At 37.8% G+C, this 21,718-nt stretch overlaps 1 protein-coding gene across 1 annotated transcript in view; it reads right to left on the reverse strand.

Moving 5' to 3' along the window:
* Window positions 1–21,718, reverse strand: part of CHL1 (cell adhesion molecule L1 like) — a 219,151-nt gene that overhangs the window by 48,841 nt on the left and 148,592 nt on the right. The window contains exons 7-11 of the mRNA XM_061128058.1: window positions 16,590–16,712; window positions 15,353–15,523; window positions 14,340–14,387; window positions 12,118–12,238; window positions 6,858–7,042 (exon numbers count right to left, since the gene is read on the reverse strand). Coding sequence (XP_060984041.1) covers window positions 6,858–7,042; window positions 12,118–12,238; window positions 14,340–14,387; window positions 15,353–15,523; window positions 16,590–16,712 — 648 coding nt within the window. The remainder of the gene's footprint in view (window positions 1–6,857; window positions 7,043–12,117; window positions 12,239–14,339; window positions 14,388–15,352; window positions 15,524–16,589; window positions 16,713–21,718) is intronic.

Consider the following 21,718-nt stretch of genomic DNA (forward strand, 5'->3'; position numbering starts at 1 on the left):
CAAGATGTTTCCCATTAAGTCTTCTCTAAGGTAAGATAGGCACTGTTTTTGCCTGGGATGGGGTCTGTGTGTGGGTATGCGTTTTCATGAGTGTGTGAGTTGTCATTCGGAATCTTAGCATGTATAGCAAAATCAACACACTAAAAACAGTTATCTACATTCAACTTAACCTAGCTACACCAGTATCTATCTCATTACAGAAAAAGGAAGGGAGGGTGAAGTTTACTGCGTGCTGACCACAACTTATTTCAGGCTGAAGCAAGGCATCCAAAATTGGCTGATTTTCAAGTAACATATTTTGAAAAATTTTTAATGAAATTAAAACATTCAGCCCTTATTTTAAATATTTCTTAATTAATGACTTTATAGCATTTTATATGTCCATATCCAAAAGTCCATCTTAGGAATTTGGAAAACATTATTTCCTAGATAAATTCTTTCTGCAAGGGGGTAGGAGAAGGAATCCTAAAAGCAACATTTGCCATTTTGCCCTCAAAACAATGGAGGAAAAGATATACTCAAATTACTTGCATCTTTCCGTGTCCTAATACGCCAATATTATTATGTTGAGTGGTATTTCAGTATTTTTCTCTAAGTGCAAACATCACTGTCATGTTTTGTCACCCTAAGTATATTACCATGTCAGAAGCGAATAAAAGATTCATATTAAAGTATGGATGGTTTGGATAATTTGATTTCAGAGAAAACTGCCCAGTACCTGCAGGTAATAATCCCCATCAAGTGTTGCTTGGTTATTTCCCCCAAGACAGTTTTGGATTTACATTTTTAGTCAAAGAGGAAAGTCTTTAAGATGCATATATGTGTAAAATACAAGTATCATTTGAAGAATCTGTTACAAAACAAAGGAGGAAAAGGGGGGTTATGTGGGGAAAAATGTCCATAAACTCACCAGGAAAAACAAAGAAATACAAATATCCCTGGCAAGTTCAAGTCTGAGCAAGAGACATGCCTTTGTAATTATTCGACAGGATACAGACTTGTTAAATTCCAAGTTAAATATGTGTTCATAATCTACATTATGTAAAAAGTTATTCATATAGTTAAAAATGCAGCAGTCCAAATTATAAACTGCATATGAGCTTTTAAGGTGAAGAGTTTTCCTTCTGTGCGTATGTCTGTACTGTGTACTTCTGTACATTTTTACATCATTGTTACTTTCTTCTGATCTTTTCATATAGCCACTGTAAAATAAAACACTTGAGTTACAGAAAAACCATGAAAGATTTCTTATTTACAGTAGAAAACTAAGACTACTGCTTTTAGAACATGCAAAAATAAAAGAAATCATGGCAATGCAGTATACAACATGATGGCTATAATTTATGAATAATACTGTATTACCTATTTGAAAGTTGCTAAGAATATATCTGAAAAGTTCTGATCAGAAAAAAATTGCAACTATGTACTGATGGATATAAACTACACTACTTGTGGTGATTGCTTTACAATACATACCAATATCGAATCATTATACTGGATAACTAAAACTAATGATGTAATATGTCAATTATATCTCAATAAAAATAAGAAAGGATATCATGCAATGATGACCCTTCTCTAAATCTTTCTGAGTAATAAAATCAAGATTTCTATTCTCATCCTACAAATTTCATTAATCCTTTGGTACCAGCATTAAGATATACTACTGTTAGATATTGCTTCCCGGCTGATGTGGTGGTAAAGAAACCGCCTGCCAATGCAGGAGATGTAGGTTCATCTGCATCCCCTGGAGATCCCCTGCAGAAGGAAATGGCAACCCACTCCAGTATTCTTGCCTGGGAAATCCCATGGACAGAAGAGCCTGGCGGGCTACAGTTTATGGGGTCACAAGAGTCGGGCAGTACCCAGTGACTGAACATGCACACACTGTCACATCTTAGCTAAAAGGTGCTTCAGTGACCATCTTAATCAACCCTTCAACCTTACAGATGGAGAAGTGAGCTTTGGAGAAGTCATTCAGCTTGCCCAGGGTCACCAGTAACAGAAGCCTCACTTTCTGTTCTTGCCATTCCATGGACCAGCAGACCTGCTGAGTGACAAGCACTGAGACTCCCAAGTAAATGTGGTGTTATTTCTAACTCATTACTATTTCATTCATTTGGATCACAGGAACAAAGGCCAAACAGTTGTACCAACTTTCATTTTGTACTTCCAGATCCAAGCTCTCCAATATTTATCATCTGTGCACATTCACTAGAAATCATCAATCAACTTTGTTCTTATTGTTTAATTGCTCAGTCGTGTCTGACTCTTTTGCAACCCCATGGACTGTAGCCCACCAGACTTTTCTGTACATGGAATTCTCCAGGCAAGAATACTGGAGTCAGTGGGCATTTTCCTTCTCCAGGAAACCCCAACTCAAGGATCGAACCTAGATCTCCTGCATAGGCAGGCAGACTCTTTATGGCTGAGCTACTTGGGAAGCCCCCACTAAACTTCACCTGAACCCTTTCTGATAAGCCTTCTTTATAAATGCTTAGACATTTGTTTTTATGCTTCTCATCCCTGTTTCTCCTGGAGAAGTAAGCTAGTCCTGAGCAAAGGTACGTTTGGTCATGCAATTTGAATGGGACTTCAGGCCTGTTCTTAGAAGCATATTCTTCCTGGGTCTGTTGCGTCATTCCTCTCAATACCTGCCCAGGCTGAGATTTTCACAACTGGCACCTGCAGTGAGAGCACCTAGACTACATCACTTAGGTTAGTGATCTATGAAGAGTCAGGGCAGAATTGCTCTTTCTGATGTCTCCTCTGCTTAGTATGGGGGAGCAAAAATTTGCCACCCCAAAACATCTCTTTGGCATGCAGATTATTTTGAGCTGAAAATAATCAAGGTCCAAAAGATTCAGGAAAAAACTTTGATCTCGCCACTAACTGCGTAAAATAGTTTAGTTAGAAGGCCTGTTTCTGGAATAGAGCTATTGCAGAAATACGTGCCAAGAATGGCTAGCATAGTGGCTCAGATGGTAAAGAATCTGCCTGCAATGCGGGAGACCCAAGTTCGATCCCTGGGTCGGGAAGATCCCCTATTGAAGGGAATGGCAGCTGTCTCCAGCATTCTTGCCTGGAGAATCCCATGGGCTAGGATTGGTGGAGGGAACTGCAGGGCCTAGACATTACAGTCCACTCTGAGTCCCCCTGTCTGCCCGGCCCTGCAAACACAGACAAATCCAAAGTTGGCTCTTCTGTCTCCAGTCTTTCTTGGAGATGCTGTCCTCTCCTCTGAAGCCCCAAACATCCTCTTTAGTCTTTAGCTGAAGATGGGGTATAAGCTCTGGCCCTTTTGGTGAGTTACTCAGTTCTCCTGGCTTGCTCCCATGTATATAGGTTACTACCATAGTGAGCCTGAGGACACTGGCGAGGGGACGGGAAATGTCTGGAGGTGGCAAGGAGGCTATGGGCAAGCAGGAACACCAGAACAGATTTTTTCAAAGGTTGGAACATGCAACTGTATTCCTGACAGGTAAGACCTATTTGAAAGGATAGGGGGGAAAAGGCTTAAGAGAGAAGAAAGAATAATTAAAATGGCAATTTCTGAGAGAAAGCATCATCACTGAATCCCAGTCTTTCATCTATTATCCATAAATCTCTGGTAACTGATGAAAATGTCTTATGTTGAAATTTTACTCATTTAGTCATAATTGTAAACAAAAAAAGATGATGATAAATTTGTCTCACGATGCTCAAAACTGAGACGCAAATGTCTGAATGTTTACAATGTAATAAGCAAGCTAATTAGAGATGTTTACCACTAGAAGGAAAACAAAACAGAAAACTTGGTACCTATGAAATATACAGCACAGAGGTAATTTTCTTAGTAACAGATTTCTATTCAATATCTATATTCCTACAAATCAAAAATTATTAGGTCCAGCAAACTTGGATTTCACTGCAACTTTTTAAAAGTACATTTGTTACTTGAAATTGAGACTTTCTCAAATAGGTCAATTACTGAATTGTGTTTAAATTCATGACATCTTTTTAAAATGCAGCACAATTATGGTTATATAATTATGTATAAATACTTGCCTATTACACTTACTAAATTTCAAAAGCCCTACATGATGCAAAAGTTTACAACACAAACACTGTTAGCTGGATGCAGTTGAAGCACATCTGTGATCATACTTTGGTTTTTGTATTTAGAAAATTTTAGATGCCATTTTGGTTTCCTAGGTGGTGCAGTAAAGAATCTGCCTGCCAATGCAGGAGAGGAAAGAGATGCCAGTTGGACTCCTGGGTCAGTGACCCACTGGGACCCACTCCAGTATTCTTGCCTGGAAAATTCCATGGACAGAGCAGCATGGTGGGTTTGTGAGAGTTTAGTTCCCCAGCTAGTAATGACAGATTTTGGTTGTGTTTATTACATTAATAAAGAATAAATATCACAGATATAGAGAATACAGTAAAATATAATGTGCTTTTGCTTAAGCACATTGGATGTTTTCAGAATGGGCTACGCTGTCAAAGTTTACAGTAACACCACTCTTTTCTCATATGACTAATCCTGTTATTTAATTAGTTTCCAAGCAAGAGACAAAAGTAAGGGAAAGAAGAAGGTGCAGGAAGGCGGAATAAAATTGAGTGAAAGTGAACTTATCCATCCATATGATTAATGAAGGATGTATTCACTGCCTTCACACTTAAAAGAAAGACTTCTTCAGCTGGGCTTGCTTTTCACTTGCATGTGTGAAGAGAAACTCCTAAAACATACAGCTGAGGGCACATTTAGTAGTTTCTCATTAAGGATAAAGGATTAAATGTCCCTCATAAAAACATTATTTACATCTCAATACTGCTAATAGCTGTTTTATGAATAGCGAGGACAATTTGTTCAGGAAACCTATATTCCTTTGGAGCCCTATAGTCAACATTTTAAATTGCATAATTAATTTTACATCCTTGATTTATTTTTTCTTTTTGCAACCTTTGCAGTTCTTCTGAAAGCTTCAGTCTCACAGTCAAGAATTCCATGGCCAGATTGTTAAAATATTCAGCTACCGTAGCGATGTTCCAGCCATCTGGAAGGATTTCTAATAGTCAGCAACTTGGAGTAAGAGCAGCTAACAATTAGACCTGTCTGGTTCGTGGGTCTGTGTTGGTGCTGGGACTGGAGGGGGCGGGGCGGGCCAAGGGTTACAGAAAAACATCCTTATTGTATAGTAAAGCTGTATTATGCAGAGGCATCAAACACTGACTAAAATTATGGGGAAAATCTCTCAAAATCTTCCTCTCTGCATTTCTTGGTGAATAATGTCAGAGGAATATGTCACTATTGGCAACTGTTGATATTTACGCATAACAACAGGCTTTCTTTTATAACAGGTTTTGCTTTTGTTGAATTAAGGGGAATGATCCTCTCATCTTTGGTTTTCCTTTCTTCCTAACTTAACTAATCACACACATTGTGAGATGTGCCAAGTCGCTTCAATCCTGCCCAACTCTTTGCGACGCTATGGACTGTAGCCTGCCAGGCTCCTCTGTCCATGCGATTCTCCAAGCAAGAATACTGCAGTAGGTTGCCATTTTCTTCGCCAGGGGATCTTCCCAACCCAGGGATTGAACCACTGTCTCTTGCATCTCCTGCACTGGCAGGCGAATTTTTTTTACCACTAATGCCACTTGGGAAGCCCACACTGAGAGACGGGTTTTGGAAATACGCCGCTATTCCAAAGAGCAACATGATTAAAAGTTATCTTAACATTTACTTGTTAATATAACTTGCATCTGAGACTTTCTTTTTTCCATTACTTAAAACAGTGGGCCTTTACTTAGGTATTCCTTGTGCAGAATGAAGCTTTAAAAGGTGAACTTCATTGGAATATAAATGAAAGCCTTAGAGCACTGGTTCACTGAATAGAAAGCTGAAAGAGATAATTTCTTTCAATAGTTAAGCCTGCACAGAACTGAAAAAGCACAAATGCAGTAATCATCCCATTAATTTGATCAATACAGTCAACCAAATCATACATAAAAACTGCACTGTTATCAGGACCACAGAAATAGGTCTGCATCAATCAAATTCACAGGATGACTAGGTAACCTTTACATTTGCCCAGCAGCGAGAGCCCTGATAACTAATACTGTGGCTCACCGTTTTCAGTGGTGACATCACTGCCTACTTATTTCTGTGAATACAACAAACAATATACCAGGCTCTATTGATCAAAAAGCTTGAGTTTACAGAAAGAGGATATGAATATAATGGGTTTTTTTGCACCTTTTGGCAGAGAAATAACACTTACATCATACTGTTTTTCTTTCCCCACCAGCAACAGACTAAATATCATCTGAACCCAAGAGATGGATCTCCCCCAAATAGGAAACAGTTAAGATCGTAATCTGTCTGACTCCCTCATTTCATTGGTAAGAAATAGAGATACAGAAAGGTGAAGTAAATTGGTCAAGGACCTGGGAAGTTAATGTCAGGACTGGGAAACTCCAAGCTTCTCTCAGGCCTATTATAATACTTTCTATGATGGTAATGCTTTCTTCTTTTAAGATTTCATATTATGCAGTGTTATACACATATTACAGTAAATATTTTCTCATAATAAGATGATATAAGAGATTAGGTTTAGTGACCAAACAGTCAATGTCATCTGTGTTCAATCCCTAACCAGAGATCTTTTCTTGTCATTTGTCCCTTCTGTGTGGTTTTGTGGAATAAATGACAAACCTGATTAACTAACGTCTAATATATTCCACTGCTCACTCTACAATTAAATGCTGAAGCAGCTTATTCATTTTAATATATATGCTTTTGAGGTTGACTATACATATGGATTCACCTTTCCTTTTTTAAATAATAGAAAAATAAATCAACATGGGAAATGTACCTTCTACTATAACGTGAAAATCATGAGTGGCTGATCCCAAGAAATTGTTGGCTGTGCAGCGATAGTTTCCTTTGTCCCGATAGGAGACATTCTCTATCTTCAAAGTTTTGCCATAATTTTCTTTTGTTTCTCTTCCCTTTGGTAAATCACCTCCCATTTTGTTCCAATCAACTTGTGGAGTTGGCCTGTGAAACAATATGTAAATGGTAAACATTTTTTAAAGTGAAAAATAAAATATAAAGAAATCCACAGGGTACTTCCCTCACTGTGCTGCTTTTAGGTCTGCACTCAAGAGTCCCACTGAAAAACATCAGCCTTCCCAATGCACAGACCTGCACACCAACATCCACCATCCGTGGCGAAGATCAGGGTTGGATGATGTCTCCTTCATTGCAAGCTCCTTTAATAGGCTACCACTTCAGAAATCTTCTGTTTCCTCTACTAAGAGGGCTAGCGCCATGGAAGTGCTGAATACGGATGGTTAGATGAAGGATGGATGACTGGACCCATAGAAATGTACAAGATTTTTTTTCCAAGTATGCTATCTCCCTGTGGGTGGTTTTTAAGGGGCCAGAAATAACAGCCCTCTTCCCCATATGAGTTTGAAAAACACCATAAAGTAAGACCCAACACTCAGCAGAGGGTAGCCGTGACACCCCTCTTAATCCTTAAGAGGCTGCTATTGGAGAATAAGACTCAAATGCGGGTGCCCAGTGTACTGGCTGGACCTGGGAATAGCTCATTTTAGGCCAACGTGGGCTCTGAAGCATAGACTGGGTCATCCAGGCAGACTGTCACCCTAGTAGGGAATATAGGATTCAAGGAATGAACCTAATCTCTCTTGCTTAGAAAAATGAGATCACCCAATATAAACAACAAATGAGAAAAGCAAGAACAAAACAAATCCCAAATTGATAACTTGTCATACACCATCACAATGACATTTTCCACCTTATCTGGGTGGAAAACAAGAATGAGGAATCAAGCCAGCTAGGTTTAAAACAGAAAAATTCCATCTGTTGGGATTTTTGAAATGAAAATTTTTGAATGCAAACCAGACAAGCGGAGAAGTGGGATGCTCTATGACTTTTGCGATTTATACGTGTAAATCCATGGCTGATTCATATCAATGTACGACAAAACCCACTGGGAAAAAAAAAAAAAAGTAAAAATGATGTGAAGAACAGTGATGCCTGATTTTAACTGATGGATGATTTTTTTTTTCCTCCTCTTCACTTGAGCTGTATGACTGAGTGGAAGAAGTATTTCTGCTGTTTTTACTGATGACTTTTTTCTTCTCACTACATTTCTTTTTATCATTAATACCTGAAAGTTATTGAGTATGTTCTAAATGGGAGCATCATTATCATCATTTTACCAGTGAGGATTCTAAAGTTCAAGAAGTTAATTTGCTAAAAGTCACTGGGGTAATAAATGACACATTAGAACTTGAAACTGTCTGACTAAACTTGTTCTTTTGACCAGTGTCTTCTATCTTATTTGCGCTTTTCCCGTTTTTTCCCCCTTCCTAACCATGAATTCTGAGAATATATGCTTATAGGCAAATTAATTAGTTACTAGTTAATAAGTGAAGAATTCATACCGTTTGCATCAATTTTCTTAAATTGTATTCTTTGGCAATGGTTAAAATAATTCAGTTATTATGCAAAAAAACAGAGGTAAAAATGATGATTTTTACACACATCTAGTCTCTTCCCTCCCTGCACACGTACTTGTCTGGAACCACCACTACCGTTCATTTCACCAGGCTTAAAATACAGGAAATACTACTGACTTCTGTAGGAAATAGTAAGGGTGCTCAGATAGGTGGCTATGACAGTGTATTTGCTGTTGGCTTCCTGAGCACACCCCCCAACAGGATGCATAACCCTCACCTCCTAACTGCTTGCTTTGCACTCCATCTGTCAAAACGGCAATTTGCCAAAGTGCCGCTGCTCTGGACCTTAGTTCTTCCAAATCAGGGGATTTTTGTAAGCCCATACTTTTAATGGTACAAGCATCTCACCTGCTGTAAAATCTTTTTTTTTATTTTTTCTTTTTGCCAGTCCTTGGAAACCAGCCTAATCTTCTAATACCTATTCTTTCAAAGAACAGGATAAAAGGATTATCTAATAAGTATCATACGACTATGAGACAAATTTATCTGGGGACACATCTGTACCACTGCAAGAACATCCAGCTATTGTCTTGCTAATATTTTTCTTTCCTTTTTCAAAAATTTAGTAAACATTTACTAACAGCACTTGAACAATAAATTTTTGAAGGAAAATATATTGCTTAATCCATTGTTAGACATAAATCCACACCATACCATCATCTCAAAGTTTTCTTTAGGTCCTTGCCCAGTCAACTTTAATTCTTAAACTTCCTTTGTTTGCAAGAGAATTGTATCTAGCTTCAACCCATGAATTTAGAAAACAGAGAAAAGACAAAGAAAATTTGAGCCCAACAGTCAGCAGAGGGAATTTGCCTTTAAGCCTAACGAAGCTTTCACAGGATGTGAGTGAGTGTGAACTGGTCCATGAATGTGCTCTTTCCACTGAGAGGCTAACCGTCTGCACTCCTTTTGGGGAGTGAACACTTTTCTCTTCTGAATGAAATTCACAATGTCGTTTTTAGCTATTCTTAGTTTTCACCTTACAGAATCTGAACCCCTCAACCTTTCCCTCTGAAAGCTTTCCCATTTTACTTAATGGTATCCACATTTTCATTAGTACTAGCCATTTTCTGAAACATCTACTATATCCCACTCCTTTAGACTCAGGCACAGTGCCATCCTCTGTCTACCCTGCCTTTAACTGAACACATCAGTTCATTTGGTTGAAATATGCTGAAGAAGTTCAATTTAGAGGTAGTTTAGGGTTCTGGAGACAGACAGGATGGAATCCCAGCCTCCACTGCATACTAAGTGTAGAGAGGTGAAGTCAACTCTCTGGCCTGCCCTTGCCTAACCTACAATAGGAATGAGTCATGAGATGCATGTGGCGAGCATAAAATGAGCTAATGTATGTAAAGTGCAAGACACAGTGCCTGACACATAATACAGAGGACAATATCTTCATTAATCTATTACAGTAGGAAGTTCGTGGTTTAAAACTTCTTAGAGGGCCTCCCTGGTAGTTCAGTGGTAAAGAATTTGCCTGCCAATGCAGAAGACATGGGTTCAATCCCTGGTATGGGAAGATCCCACATACCATAGAGCAGCTAAGCCCAAGCACCACAACTATTGACCCGGTGTTCTAGGGCCCAGGAAGTACAACTACTGAAGCCTGAGATCCGCAGCAAGAGAATTCACTGCAATGAGAAGCCTGCACACCACAACTAGAGAAGAAGTCCATGTAGCAATGAAGACCCAGCACTGTCAAAAGTAAATAATTAACTAAATTACATTTTTAAAATAAAACTTCTTAGAATACATTTTTTTTTTTCAAGTACTCTAAAAATGTTACAATGTATCACATTCACTTGGAAGAGAACTAGTCTAGATAGGATTCTTAGCCTAAACCTATGAAAACCCTTCAGATGAACTTCTCGGACAAGGCCTTAGGAATCCTCAAGTCCCAAAGACAACACATGTCAGTGCTCACTTTTTCTCTACTGGCTCATGACACTGCGTTTTCTGAAAAGCCCACAGAGTCTATTATGTTGAAGACCATCCATGCAGTTGGCAGCCCACTCAAGAGGTAAGTTATGGCATTTGTGGGAAACAGGAGAAATGAGTTACTGACATGTTTTCCCTGCCCAGAGTCAACCAGGAATAGTGATGAACCATGGAAGAATCTAATTTCTACCACTATAAACACATACAAATAAGAGCAAAAATGCAGGCAGTTACCAACATGATCCAAACGAACCTGACGCTTTCATCTCCTCATATAATACAAACACAAAATTCCTGAACAGAGGCCATGTCACTGCACATCTAATTACTTTATGGCAATATACTTGGGCAGTTTAATACAGATAAGCAACCTGAATATTTTGCAGGATTGAAAGAGAAATTTACAAAGCTTAGGGGTTATAAAAGCATTAAAATCTGCTCCTTTTCACAGACCAATTTAAAACCACTCATTCAGAATATACAGTGAACAACGAATGAGTATGAATTTCAAATTCTAGTCCATGAACCAGATGACCAGCTATAAAAAGCCCTGAGTTTACAAACTGAGTAAGTAAACTCAGGTGCTAGGAAGGTGGGATGTATTTTCCCACGGGATTCCCAGTGGCAGGGATGGGTATGTGGTGGTAAAGAAGGGTGATGATTGCAAAGAGACAATCTTGTATGATCAGGTATTAAATAAGATGATCCTTGTTTACACAGACTTATGATAGCTACTCAACAAGCATTACAATTTCAAGAGGTGACCAAGTGAAGTCTTTTCTTGGAGGACTTGCTCAACTGTACTTTAGGTGTGAAAAAAAGTTTGATTCATTGGTTCTGATGTGAAACTCTTAAATTGCATGATCTGGGACTTCTCTGGTGATCCAGTGGTTGAGAACCCGCCTGCCAATGCAGGAGACATGGGTTTGATCCCCGGTCCAGAAAGATTTCACAACGCCACAGGACAATTACGCTCATGTGTCCCAACTATTGAGCGTGTGCTCGAGCGCCCGGGAGCCACAACTGCTGAGCTCACACGGCATCACTACTGAAGCCTGCGTGCCCAGAGCCCATGCGCTGCCGCAGGAGAAGCCCCTGCAGTGAGAAGCCTGCACACGGTAACTAGAGAAAGCTTATGCACAGCAACAAAGATCCAGTGCAGAAAAAAAAATTTTTTTTTAATTTAACTTGCGTGATCTAGATCTGCTTGTGTGCAAAGGACAGGTGGGTAAAATAATAGAGATCCATCGAACCTGGGGAAATGTAACAAGCAGAAGCAGGACAAATAACAACAGCAGAAAGACATAACCCTGGCACCAACAGTGATGGGCTGACTCTTCACAACCTCATGCCCCAAGGATGCATCCCCGTGTTGACTGAGGTCAGGAGAACACAGTCACTACACCCCCATTCACACTTTCACCAACTGACAGAGCTATCTAATTATAAATCAATCTCGGTCACAGCCTGAAATCTGCAGAGAGAAGTGCAAATTACTTTCCCCAGAAATGTAGTAACAGGATTCTCTCTTCTAAAAGAAATCATTTTTTAAAGATGCATGCAGGCACACTCTTCACTGCTATCTCATTCTTTACAGGACAGAATGGAAAAAGTCATGAACATGGTCAAGTTACTCACAGGCCTTCAGCAAAACACTCGAGCAGCAGGGTCTCCCCTTTGAGGATGGTAACAGAAGACTCACTGCCACTTTCAGGAGGAGGCAACAATAGTCTGGGTTTTCTCTGCTTGATCGAATTTGCTACAGAACAGAAGAGAACAGAGTCAGATTTTGTTCAAACTAAGAAACTCCTTTGGCACTCGATCCTTCCTAAAACATATTTAACCATATGGACCTGTGTGTGTGTATGTATATTTACACACACATTTTAATTTATTTTCACACATTTATTTCACATATATTTCACACATTTTAATATATTCCTACTTAAATAGATTCCACTCTTACCAGGAAGCATGGGTCGCCCTTCAGATACATTAACTAAGTGCTGCATTAAGTTTTATAAAGATTATGATTCAAACCACATCTTTAAATTCAGAAGTTCAAACAGTGTTCAAGATAATTAGTTTTTTGATGAAAGCCTTAAGCTCATCGACAGTCAATAGTTTTATATTCCACGTTCTAATCATACTTGGTCATGTTTGATGGCCGTGTGTGCTTTTCTTGAATTGAATGTGCCCAAGTATCTGACAGGATTCCTCTTATAATACAGTTTCCTGGTCCCTACACCCAGAAACTCTGATTCAAGAAGCCTGTGGTGCACAACCAGGCATCTACGAATTTATCAATTAGGTGACTCTACTTTCAGTCTTATATCCTCAAAGACAAACACTGTTGCACAAAAAGATTCACAAGCCATCTCAGTAACTGGGGAGGAAATGGTCCATTTCTTATTTTCCTAAAGTGGAAGTCACTCAGTCCTGTCTGACTCTTTGCGACCCCAGGGACTGCAGCCCACCAGGCTCCCCTTTCCATGGAATTCTCCAGGCCAGAATACTGGCGTGGGTAGCTGTTTCCTTCTGCAGGGGATCTTCCCAACCCAGGGAACGAACCCAGGTATCCCACATTGCAGGCAGATTCTTCACTGTCTGAGCCACCAGAGAAGCCCCATTTTCCTAAGAAACCCTTCAAGTACAATGGAAAATGAGGAAGCTTCCGTGTTCAATGCAAATTCTGGTTTCTGTTCCAAGTGTTCACACAAATTATGTTTTACATCCAATGTCAATGTGATTTGATGTGATAAGCGAAGTGTCGAGGTGAGGGCTGCCATCAGAGTGGAGGATGGAAGGTACTGACAGAGTATGTACCTTGCCATCGCTTCCTGACAAGCACTTATTTGTTTTTTGAAAAATAATTTTTGAACATGTATTATACGGTGTGATTTTTTTTTACACTTTTATATTGGAGTACAGCCTATTATATCCATTCTCCCCCAAACTCCCCTCCCATCCATGTGTAATGATTTTATTGAGTGCTGAAAAGATATAACACTATATGTTTGTGTTATTGACCTCAAAGGAAATGATGTTGCCTATATATACCTAATCAGTCCATTTTCAAACTGAAGGTGCACCAAGGGGAACCCTCATCCAGCCCTGGTAATGTTATCAGTATATTAGATTACCAAAGTTATCATGGAGTGTTCATTGCTGGTGCCAGTTATAAAAGAAATATTTATTGCATTCAGACAAATGATTCTTTTCTCTGTAGAAAAACTACTTACTATATCATTTGGTTAAATGTTCTATGGGAAAAAATTTTTTTAAATAATAAAAACCATGTTATAGACAAGTGAACTTGGAAAATGCTGCAACTTATATTCTTTCTCACTGAATCACAATGGACAGTTGCGTAGTAAGTACTTCAAGAGGTCTAGGAAGGAAAATAACCATTTGACTTACACTCAACGCTTTCTCTACTTCTGTTACACCCTATTACAAAAACCATTGCTTTTTCCTTTCTTCATGTAACAGCTCTCTGCCAAACTGCAGGCATTTTGGGAGACCCATAATAATTACTCCATGAAAAACATAATTTTATATATGTATATGTATTTACTTATGGTAATTATACCATCAATAAGTATATAGGTGTATTTATATAGTTATGCATTTGTAAATATTACCCCCTATTACATACATTTAATGGGGATGGGAGAAATAGAACCCTTTGTGTTAAGGGTTCTTGTTAACCCTCTATGTTAACCCTCTGCTTACTAATAGTATCTCCTTACTAATAGTATATTAATAAACTCAGAAGGTATTAAAGTTCAAATTCTGAGATGACAATGAGTGACCACAGGTGAAAATAAATGTCAACATTCTACATGTCATCAACTTACCCTTGGAAACAATTTCTGTGGATGAACTCGAGTCATTAACATGCTTTACTGAAATAAAAAAATGGAAGAAAAAACTCACAAACATAATGGTAGATGCTGACATCAAAACAATGAAAAGCCATAGTTTTCTCCTACAAAAATTACAAAATGAGGTATAAGCATGCTTCACTAGAACAGCGTCTTTGGGAACATAGTTGAAAAACATTTATAAAGAGCTTAATCTTGAGCTACCATAGATGAAATCTGGGTGGAAAGGACACAAATTAGAGCTCCATTAAAGAGAACTGAGGTTGCTGAAGGATACTATAGTGAAGCCCTGGCATAGAGAATCAACACACAACAAATTGATGAACCAAATTATGAAAAAATTATGAACCACATTAGACAATGGAATGGTCATGCCAACTTTTGACTCTACCAGAGCCAGTTATTCAGTCAATGAATTTCTGGAGATTATCTCTGCCCTTTGAATCTTGGTTATTTCTTGCACTAATAATGACAGTTTTCAAATTTAAGAACCCAGAATGCCATCTGCAGAATCAAGTAGGAAAGAGAAGCAATTCAAATAACTTTGCCAATTTGGGAAACACAGAAAAAGTTTGATGTGATAAAAATGATATTACTTCTTGTTATTTTTGACTCTGTTCTTTTCTCCCAGATTTTCAGCCTTGCCAGTTTATCCGAAATCACAGAGATTCTGAGCCTGAGACTTGCTGAGAAAACCCTGGAATTTTGTTCTGTATTTCACGCAAGGAAAATGACTCGACTCTCTAGTCATCAAGTGAAATACACTTGTCCTGTGAATTGAGATTTGATTTTCTGGCTGCAGGAGTCAGAGCTACTGTTAATGTGCAGCCGCAGATGTCTCTTTCATCTGGAAGGAAGTCTCCAGAGTTAAACTAAACAATGCTGGAAAATATCAACCCAGCTTCAACTGGCTTCAACCAGAATAAAATTACAGACACATTTGTCTCCCTCATTCATGCTGGCACAATAAAATTATTTCAACTTACAACTGTTAACTGTTAGTTTCATTGGCATTTTCTGCACAATAGTCCTCAATCTCGGGAACGCAGCAAAGCAACAGTAATCATTCCGACTGTCCTTTTCCTCCACATTTGCGAAGTACAGATCTCCCTTTTGGCTCATGTATACTCTCTCATCTTGCTCAATGTGTTCTAATTCTGGAAGAGAAATATCTTGTCATTAAAAGGGGCAATTGTCCTTTATTATGCCTCGATGCCTCTTTTTCAGTATCCTTTCTTTCATATTACTTTATTTTTCAGGTAGGCTCTTCCTATTCCTCCCAAGTCTGGTCTTACTATAGAAGCAATTAGTAAAAAATAAAACACACAAAAAAACAAGAAAATCATTGAGAGAGTGCTTATCACCATTAACTGAAGTCACTGATGGACAACTAGTCTGAGCATTCGACCTCTCCTGACCATTTAGGATTCTACTTCTGCTCTATAGGTCTGCTTTGACTTATTTGAAAACTAAACCAAACGGATAATGGCCTAATTATTACTCTTATTATATTAGGATCATATTTGTTAAAAACAGATTTTCACAAAATTGTGTCTGAGATATTAATCCCTCTTCCATGATGCAGCCTAGTTAAGTTCTATGATGGATGGAATCTGGAACTCTGGTTACAATCAAGAGTAGCTTCTTTTGCTTTCTTTCAAACACTGTACGATTATTACTTTACTCTGGGGGTCACAATGAGGAAAGATTTAGATAGACCTGCTAAGACACATGCCAGAAGTAGGGTTTACACGAAGCTGGAATCCCAACGCAAGAGCTGACGATAGCTTTTGGAAAATTAAACACAGAAGTTAATACTCATTTCTTTCTGCACCACTGTATTAAGTAGGTGCAACATATTAAAAGAGAAATATAAAGCTAGCAACACAGATACAAGCCATTCTCAACTTTGATGTGGATAATAGTGCCAAGGTAAGTAAGATGTTTGGAAAATAAGTATTTCCTTCATAGACATATTGTATCATATTAACAGACTCTACTCTTTCCAGATATGACAAAATCAAGACATATTTAGTGGTTTTCTAGTGCTTTCATGTATATTCAGAACTTAGAGCAGACTATGGATGGAAGTAGTTTTTAAACTATACTTGATATCACATTCGTAAGTTCATATTAATTTTGGATCCTTCGTTTCAGTATGTCATTTGACACAATGCATGGAATTAAAATGTCCCCTTATTGATAGAACAGAATATTACTTACCAATATTCATCCAGTAAATGTGTAAAGGTGGCAGACCTTTGGGAGGGTTGCATGGAAGGACAATTGGATCACCTTCCTCCACTTCAAGAGGGTCAATTTTTTCTTTGGGGAATTTTGGAGCATCTGATATAAAAAAATCATTTAAAGACACCATTTAAAAATTTTAACCTTACAAGTAATTCTTAATGTTACAAGTATTATCTTAAAGCATTCTTCTTTTAGAAATTGGAACATTTTTAGTAAATTCAACACCCTAAATCTTCTTGTCTATGTCTCGCAGAGCAAAATACTGTTAACAATCTGTGCTGCATCATTATACAACCTTAAAAATATTTCTGCATTCTGTAACTGTAGATAACAAATATTTTTGCTTTGACATCAATAAGGCAACAATATGCTTGTGCATATTTCTTAGTGAAGAGGTATAAGCTCTGAGTCATAGGAGTTGCTCGTTTTAAGTTTTCATAGATTTGGAATCATTTTTCTCCAAACGTTATGATTTATTTTTAGGCAGATACTTATTTTCTGTCTTTTGCTTTATTCTGAAGCCCTTGAATGTGACTGGCAAATATTCCATTCAGATCATAATCAAACAAAATACACAATTCAAAGCCCACATGGGGAAAAAATGGTATGAATACAATGAAAAGCCAAACATGACCACTAGAAGTGGCAAAGAGAGCCATCCACACTGGAATCACTCCCAGTAAATAAAATTTTAAGTGAAATGAAATGGATGTAGGACAGGAGACTGCAGTATTTCAACATATTGTTTCTCTCCCATGCTGGAATCAATTTCCTTAAAAAGGTCAATGCAATTTCTGAGAATGTAAGTCACAACAGTGCAGAATTTGAAATACAACACCGAAGTTTTATATTTTATGAAGTTATTTATAAAATAGTTCTAAGAATATTCAAAATATATTCCACCTCAACATTATTTGTACCTTTCAACTTTGGTAGGGGAATCTGCACTGTAGAATTACTTAGGGTTTGATAGATGAGAAAAGTCTCATATGAGGTATTTATAGCCTTCCTGACCTGATAGAATTTATTAGCAGTTTTCCATCTCTATATTTCATTCTTAAAATATGGCTCACAAAAGATTATTATTATTCTTGAGAGTCTAAAGATATATTCATTTACTGTCAATTTTCCTCTTGAGAAGCTTTGTGCGGTTCCCTTGTTCCTACCCCCATCCCCTACTCGAACTCCTTAGTGATTGAGGGAATTTGCTGACATTTCTTATCGATGCACTAGCTACAGTGAATTGCTTTTTGTCTAAAAAGGCTTAACATCGCAGGGGGCAGTGCCATTATTACACTGCCTCTGCCAGTTCAAAAGACAGGCGTTGGCATGTGACAGCTCTCAGTGGATTCCCTCGTGGTCTACTCATGCTAAGATTTCTCTTGGCAAGTCTGGAAATAAAATTTGAGATGGGAACCATCTTGGACATGAATTTGGTATATATTCTGCAAAATGACTTGTTTAACATTTGCTGTCAATCAAAGCTAAGGCTTGATAGATATGAGTTTGAGCAAGCTCTGGGAGTTGGTGATGGACAGGGAAGCCCGGCGTGCTGCAGTCCATGGGGTCGCAAAGAGTCGGACACGACTGAGTGACTGAACTGAACTGAACCATCTTGGAATCATGCTTTTGCTCTAGGTAGAATGAAACTTCCAACAAAAGACAGAAGAACATCTGAGTGTATCCCCTACATGTACCTTGTTGATAAACTATCAATATCACCTATTTGGTAAAGCCTTAGCTTTGACTGACAGCAAATGTTACACAAGTCATTTTGCAGAAATATACCAAGTAAAGTGCAGTAACTTACCGAACTAGTGTGTACCCTAAGCTCCAAATTCAAATCACTTGTTTAGTGAAACTTGCTCTAACTAAAGCTCAGTATTTATTGTTAATGAAGTTAGCAATGTTGTTTGGTAGTTTTTGAATCTATTTATCTGTTTATACTCAGATCATAGAAGCAAAAGAGGAAGGTAAACAGATTAGGAAATGAAAGACGCATGTAATCCTATTTTGCAACTAGCAAACTTTACAGTGCCAAATATGAACACACAGTTCCCTGGGTGGTATCTATTGTAAAGTCGCTAATTAAGTTGTATAAAGTCCTAATTGGAGAGCTGTCTCTTTAGAAAAAATTTAATAATTCAAACAGATAGTATCAGCAGTGAATCACTATCATCCTTGCATTAATTAAATCTAGATTGTAAAATTCTAATTACAAAAGTGTAACTCTGTTACTCAACTGGCTTCCAAGGCATTCATAATAAAAAAGATAAAATAAGATTTAGAAGTCTACCAAAGCCTTTATCACATACCATAAATCTGGAACAGCTTTAACCAAAGATAAATTAATACCTGGAAACCGGGAAGAATATTTATATATTTAATAATTTAAGGCCTGAGAATAAACACTGTAAAGGATATAAATTTGTCAGGTTTTTTTAGAGCTTACTCTTCAACTTTCAAACTATATTGCAAATTTGATGCAAAGCAAAAAAGTGACTATTTTAACATTCACAGATAAATGTGAAGTTTAATTATTATAACAACTGCAAGCATGACGTCTACCTCAATTCAATTTAAAAAATGACTATTTAAAAATAACTCCAACCAATGACTTTTGCTAATTGTATTTCTCTGGTGATAAACATTAGCATTGTTGAGTTAGGACAGATGTAATACTTTAAAAACATGAATTGTAAACAGTCATTTTTCTTTTGTGTGAGGCAGCTACACTGCTGGAACTCACCAACACATGTCAAATAAGTGCTCTATTAACACCAAAAACAAAATCACTTAATTGTGTATCACTTAATTGTGACTGGACTTGACCATGTAATGGTGTCTTTGCAAAGGGATCAGCGTCCACTTCTACATTAGCATCTACATAAGCAGGATTTGAAGAATGTTTGGAAATCCCGTAATAATCAAGTCTAGATAGATCCATAAACATTTAGTCCCTATTAGTCTACCTCATAAGAAAATAAAGCAAAGCATAACACCCATCCTTTACTATTTTTCAACAGGCTTCTGCATTCATTATTCAGTATAGCAGAGAAACTTCTAGTAATAACTCCAAGGGCGCAATTCCCTAAAAACCCACCTAACATGAAAAGCCTTTCTGAGAGGCAAATTAGCTACATGCTAGTATTCTTATTGAGGCTATCAGCGCACAGAAAACCTGCAAATACAAAATCTCTAGGGGCTCTATACTTGAGGTACTGACAATTAGTTTTGGAACTCATCATCTTAACTCTTTCAACTGATATACTAAAAAAATAACATCTTTGTACTCGAAATATAGCAGACTTGTGAAAAACAATTTTTTTATCTATAGACTAGCCTATAAACGGCTCTGGCCTAGACTAACTGGCTGTTTTGCTTCAGACCACTATCCTTACTTTCTGTGCCCCCTTTTTACTTTTCTCTGGTATCTTAGAATCCTTTCAAGTCATCTCTTTGGGCTCCTCAAAAGCCTCCCTCAGAGGCTTTTCTTAAGGACAAGTTGCACAGTCCCACATGGCAACCAACTTAACCGTAAAGAACTGGTAATGAAATGTCATCAGAGAAGTTTAATGAAATACAAGTAATTCTGACTAACCATGTCAATGAAAAGGTACTGGTGACTTAACTATTACCAAGTTACATTACTTACATATTATCTTTATGTTACCTACAGGTTATCTTTCTCTGATACCCAAAGAATAAAATCAAATCTCCCTATATTCTCCCTCTCTGAGTCTGATAACCTATTGCCAAGGTTATTTTCAACAAAGAAGGATAAATGCTTTTTAGCTCATCCAGAGGATGTGTTAACAGAATGATGAAAGCATAGGCAAAAATGTGTAGCACTGGATTATACACATGTGCTCTGCGGCCAGCTGCTTAGGGCTGAATCCTGGCTTCATCCCTTACTATGTGACCTGAACCCATTACTTAATGTGTTTCAGTTTCTTCATTCATAAAATGGAATTCAACATGACACCTAATTCATTGATTTGTGGCAAAGTTTAAATAAACTCTTTCATATAATTCAATTAGCATAGTGTCAGGCACTTAAAAATCACTCAATATGTTGGCTCTTATTCAAATATTTTCACTTTACATGGTAAACCCAGCCACATTATATAGAGATGGGCAAAGGGACAAAGAGCTTTCCTTTGCTGTTGTTTTTGATCTTTCATGTAGCCTATATCGTAACAACTTTCACATTTTATACAACTATTTGGAATTAACTTTATCAAAGAAAGTAGGGAGGGCACCTGAGGGATGAAAGACTGTATTTCATAGAGAATCTATGGGTTGTTTAATGAATTATTCTGTCCCCGTTCCTATGCCAAAGAGTTTTTATCTATTTTGACTTCTCACTTTGTTTACAGGACTGGCCTGGAGAGCTTTTGAGTGCCTTCCATTTCCCTTGACTGTGCTCAGCAAATTGCTGACAGTCTGGCATCATTATCATGAACGCAAGCCACTGCGCTCACATGCTGTATCACCCTGAACTCCAGTTTCTGTCTGCAAAGAGATTTAATTGATTCCCATTTCCTGTAGAGTACCCTATTAACCCACTTAGAAGTGCAGAGAAATAGCACTGCCTTTCAGTCTATGAACTGGTAATGAATTCACACTAAGGAAGGACAGCCCAATGCAGTCCATTTCATTCTAGTCATTCACATACTGGGACGCATGAGAGCAAAATCCTCGGTCTTAACCAAACCTTTAAAACTCTTAAGTTGTACTCTCTACTGAACAAATTAATCCTCCTAAGGTTAGTCTGCATATAGTAGAAGAAGAAATTAGTGTATTCCACTGGACCCCTACTTTTGCTATTCTACCCTTCCCAAATGAGAGCAGTAAATAGCCAAGATATGTCTTAAGGAAACTGACCTGAGAAATTCATACAAATGTAGAAACCCAGCACACTAGAAATTCTAGGTAGTTTCTAGTAAAACAATATACAGATGATTTCACCGCTAAATCTGCTATACCTTGCATTACTTTACGAGTAATGCATACTGCATTTTTACCTTTATTCATTCTTTTAATCTTTAGCCAGTAAATCAATCACTGATAATATGAATTCATGCAGCATTTATAAGAAA

Source organism: Dama dama, chromosome 24, assembly GCF_033118175.1.
Source record: "Dama dama isolate Ldn47 chromosome 24, ASM3311817v1, whole genome shotgun sequence".
Taxonomy (NCBI): Eukaryota; Metazoa; Chordata; class Mammalia; order Artiodactyla; family Cervidae; genus Dama; species Dama dama.